Raw genomic sequence first — 4,734 nt, forward strand, 5'->3', positions numbered from 1 at the left:
GTGGAAATCTTGGAAACAGTGAGATGAGGCAGATGTGAAGCTGGGGAGGCAGTGGGTAAGAATGGAAGGGAGGAAATGGATCTAGCTGAAAGTTAGTTTAAGGATATCTTATCTTGCAGGCAGTCAGATTCTCAGGGCTGTGAGGTGATGGCAGACTCACTCTAGGTATTGCTTTCCCCAGCAGGGAAGGGTAAAGCAAGGGGCCTAGTCAGAGGGAGAATTGAAGGCACTCCACCAGACTTCCTGTATGTCTCAGGGGACTCCATCTAGTTTGAGTTCAGGGGGATGCTGTGCAGGAGAGTCTGGAGAATGTTCCTGTGGGGTAGGAGAGCAGCACATGTCTGCTTCCACTTGCCAGCTCACTGATTTGTTCTCTTTGCTGTGCTAGCCACTGTGGGACCAGTCTCCAACTCAGGAACTTCCTCCAACTCTGAGAGGCCCTGAAAACCAGACAGTTGTGAGGTGAGCAAACATCAAGGGTGAGAAAGGAGGAATCCCAGAGAGACGCAGTTTCCTCCTCTCCGATTTTTTCCCTCATGTTCGCACAGTCCTTCCAATATTTAGTCACATTCCTAATGCTCTCCCACATTTCTAGCCCCAACCATTTAGATACTCAGTTTCCTGTTGCCCATCACTAGGAGAAAGGGAAAGTGAAGTTGCAGTCGAGTGCGACTCTTTGCAGACCCCATGGACTGTAGCCTACCAGGCTCCTCAGTCCATGGAATTTTCCAGGTAAGAGTACTGGAATGGGTTGCCATTTCCTTCTCCAAGGGATCTTCCCAACCCAGGGATCAAACCCTGGTCTCCCGCACTGCTTTACCGTCTGAGTCTCCTAGCCATCACTAGGAGAGACATGTCCAAAGCCAGAAAACGAATAAGTTTCAGTTTAACAACCTCTCCTGCCCTGCCCCATTGTTTTCCCTTAAGTACCATTGACCAGAAGAGCCAGTGAAAAAAGTTTCTAGCTCTCTGCTTCCTCCCCACCCTCAATACCTCCTGTAGCTCCTGGTAGCGCAGACTCTGGCTTCTGCAGCATCTTGGCTTCCTCTGGCTCAGCAGGAACAGGGAATATGCTGAGACCAGCACTCCCCCTAGGGTGAAGGCCTCAGCGCTGAGCTCCAGCACCAGCAAGCCGGCTAGCTGTAGGTAGATGGGGCTGAGGGTATGCTGCAGGGGACCCTGCACCTATCTGCCCTTGTCCTTTCCCCTCCTCTTGCCTCCACATCCTCCCACATTCTCCTTTATTTACTTGTACCTCGGAGGGGACAGTTGGGGCAGACATCAAGGCTGTCTTCATCACCTCGACCACCAATGCGATGAAGCCCGAGATCAGATTAAAGGTGTTGAATATCATCATGGCGCGCACCTGCCAGTGAGCCAGTTGAGTCCTGCCAGCCTAGGGGACTCATTGGAACCTCAAGCCCCACCTGTAGCCTAGCTGAAAACAAAACTCAGCTCCTATTCCTCCACCTCCAAACAAGACCATCAGCCCTTTAAACTTTCTTATTTTATCCCCTCAGGGTTTTAGGCCAGTCATGGGCAGAGAGCTGACACAATTAGTCAACAGTGAGAAATTCACTTCCTAGACTGAGATGTGCATGTGTGTATGTGTTTCAGGGGGTGGGATAATAGTACTACATTCTTTTCCCCTCTCACCTTCCAGAGACGGGGTGCTCTGCGCAGCTCAAGAGTAACAATCCCAGTGAGGAGACCCTGAATGATGAGAAAGGCAAGTGGTGAGGTTTGGCTTGTTAGGGAGGGGCCCTTCCTTCTACCCTCCCACGTGGTAGTTCTTACCAGTATGCCAGGCCCAAGTGGCAGTGCTGTGGTCATGTGACAAGCAGAGTTCAGGCAGGCTACTGAGACAGCAAAGGGCACCACAGCCACTGCCAGCCATAGCTGGCTCACCTGGAGGCCAGATGCAGTGTAGTTGAAGGGAAACTGTCAGGAATTCCCTTCCTCCCAATCCTTGCCTCTTCCAGAGATCAGCGATTGGGAGGAATCATAGTGCCAGAGAGTAGTCAACCAAGGGTCATAAGGAGAAGGAGATATCATTTAATTTTTTTCTGCCTCATGTTGTAGTTCAGTTACTTACCTGTGTGTTTTCCCCATATGGAGAATCTACTTGGAGATTAAGGGTCTTCCCTTGTTTATTCTATATTTCCTCCACCCTCCTCCCACTCAGAACCTAGCACAGTTTCAGGCACGTGATAGGTGCTTACAAAACATGTGTAGAACTGAATTGGGGGTACAAGTTAACATGCTGAAGGTCGGGGTGGGGCAGCTTGGCCTCACCGCCAGCACCAGGAGGCGCCCACTCTGCCTGTGCCTGGCCCAGTGCTGTAGCTTTTCCAAACGAAGGCTAGGTCTCTCTTGCTGACCAGCTCTGTCCTCCATGGCTCCCTTGACCACTAGAGCTCCGTGATTTCTAGCCTGGGAAAAATGCATTATGACACCCATCAGAAGACAGGACATACAGCAACATCTCTTTCAGCTGCCCCTCTGCCCACTTTCAATATCCAGGAAGTTGAGGTTTAGAGTCCTTACACCTACCTAGTCTTGAAGCAGCTGCTCCAAAGGGATGGGTCCCAATCGGGCCTGGAGCTCCTGGCAGGGCCCCTGGTAGCTCAGAGCAGATGACAAACTTGTCCTGGCAGAGACAGGCTATCAAGGCTGAGGTGTGGTGGGGCAAAGGTCCCTATGAGGGCTTATGGATCCAGGGAGTGGCGGTGGGTAGACACCAGCCTCAGTTCACTCTACAAGACACCTCGCCCTATCTCATTCTGTTCCCATTTCCTGTTGACCCTGTCTCTGCCCATCCTTTGTGCCTCTTCTGATCACTCACCTTATCCACATGGATACTATCACCCTGGGCTCCAATGTCCCATTTCCACCTAATTTTTTTCCTTTTTTTAGGGGGCTTCCTCCTTAACTTACTTGCCATTCCATAGGGAAATCCCACCTCACTCTCTGGATTAGTCCCATCATTACCACTTGAAGATTTGTCCCAAGACCAGCCAAGACCTGGCTTCTTATCTCTCACTTTCTGGACAATTTCTCCTCTCTCATTCCTTTCTTGAAGGATTTACTCTGGATTGGGCACTGACTAAGTGGATGGAGAGCTCTATTTATAGTAGGGATTGTTTTTGACTCAGTGATAACCTGTAGTTAGACATGTTAGAAGATGGTCCTTAAATGGTCAGTCTTGGAAAGGACACTATTGCAACAATTAATATTTTTGAGGGACAGAAGTTGCCTTGAAGCCAGGCAAGCTCTGACACTTTCCCAGCTGTGTGGCCTTGGATACATTATTCTACCAATTTGAACCTCAGTTTGTTGAAACTGAGTGATTAAAAGGGGGACAGTAATATGACTGGGAAGGGTTGTTGACTCAGGGTGGGTACATAATAACCATTAATGATGCTGATTAATTTATACTGATATACCTGATGCCCATATATTACAGCACTTGGGTTGCAAAGAGTCACACACGACTTAGCTACTGAACAGCAATAAAGAAGCAGCATCACCTAGGCCCAAATATATATTCTGTAGATCAAAAATAGGAAAAGCCCACCTTGGTGCAAGCCTGACTTCTGGAGGTAACCAGATCTATGTTCAAATCCCAGAGCAATCCAGGTGACCTTGGGCAAGTTACTTAATCTCTGTTTTCTTATCATTAAAGGCAAATTAATACCAATCTCAAGGGGTTGCCTTAAGTATTAAAAGAGAAAATGCATATGAACCAATTCAGTTCAGCACCTGGCTCATACACACTCAATAAATGTGAGTCGCTATTATTAATTGATGACAGAAGACTGAGCCAGAAGACCCCAGGAGTTAGAACTAGGAGGCAGGGTCCTGGGGGGCAAGTGGCCTTCTTTGTGAGCCACTTCTGCCCTGCTCAGTGCTGTGCCAACTCACTGGAGCACTGTGCCCCCTCTTCTTTCCTGGGCAGTGAGAATCACATTTAAAGGAATCCTGAGAACTGCTGTGTCTACTCTCTCCTCTATCCTTACGTATATTAATTTTATTTTGTGGCGATGGCCTGACAGAATGTGAGATGTTAGGCTTGCACTGAGTTTCCCTTAACTGGTAGGCCAGTGAAAAGAGAATACTAGCCTTGTTTTCCTTACCTGTAAATGCAGACTAATTATAGAAGTGTTATTGGAAGGATTGTATACTATTAAATATGTGATCAGGCGTTCAGTGAAATATTGATCAAATCTAAGTGTCCAATTTACAAATTTGTAGTCCCTGTCTAGATTACAATCTCCTCGAGGGAGAGTACCGCATTCCCCTGCTGTGTTCATCCCCCACGGCCCTGAGCGTAGTGCTTGGTACTCAGTAAGCACTCAGTAAATATTTGTTGTATTGAAGAGCCATTAAAGTAACTTAAGGAATGGAAAAATAGAATTCGAGAGGAAGGAGCAGGAATTGTTTATCAAGAACAGAAAGGACCGAAGAGTAACTTTAATGTTTCTTACACGGCCGACATTAACTATCTCTATAATCGCCCCTCCTCCTCCCCCAAAAGAGAGACAGAAATTGTAAGGGAGAGGCTTTGAGATAAAACCCCAGGAAGAACTTCCCGAGTCTGTGCATGTTGGGGCAGAAAGAGCGGCAGAGCCAGCTCCTTCCCTGGTATGTCCGGGTTTAGGGTGGGAGGGGCAGTCCTGCTTGGAGGCTGGGGGAAGGACGAGATGACCTTTCAAAATCTCTTCCAGTCTCCTG

General features: G+C 48.2%; 2 protein-coding genes across 4 annotated transcripts in view; one reads left to right on the forward strand and one right to left on the reverse strand.

Moving 5' to 3' along the window:
• TMEM253 (transmembrane protein 253) lies at positions 1 to 2,641 on the reverse strand. The gene is made up of 6 exons (XM_010839407.1): positions 2,554 to 2,641; positions 2,296 to 2,433; positions 1,798 to 1,908; positions 1,657 to 1,713; positions 994 to 1,140; positions 1 to 440 (listed from the first exon to the last, which is right to left on the reverse strand). Exons 2-6 carry the CDS (start codon positions 2,395 to 2,397, stop codon positions 360 to 362), a joined length of 498 nt encoding a protein of 165 aa, XP_010837709.1. The 5' UTR covers positions 2,398 to 2,433; positions 2,554 to 2,641; the 3' UTR covers positions 1 to 359.
• Positions 1 to 4,734, forward strand: part of ZNF219 (zinc finger protein 219) — a 15,012-nt gene that overhangs the window by 1,738 nt on the left and 8,540 nt on the right. Inside the window, exon 2 of one of the 3 annotated variants that reach the window (XM_010839403.1) lies at positions 389 to 462. The exons of 1 other annotated variant lie outside the window; for it this stretch is intronic. The gene's annotated coding sequence lies outside the window, so the exon portion shown is untranslated. Of the gene's footprint in view, positions 1 to 388; positions 463 to 4,336; positions 4,645 to 4,734 lie in introns of those variants that run through there. One more of the 3 variants, XM_010839404.1, reaches the window with a different exon arrangement.

This window comes from Bison bison, unplaced genomic scaffold, assembly GCF_000754665.1.
Source record: "Bison bison bison isolate TAMUID 2011002044 unplaced genomic scaffold, Bison_UMD1.0 scf7180017864117, whole genome shotgun sequence".
Classification (NCBI taxonomy): Eukaryota; Metazoa; Chordata; class Mammalia; order Artiodactyla; family Bovidae; genus Bison; species Bison bison.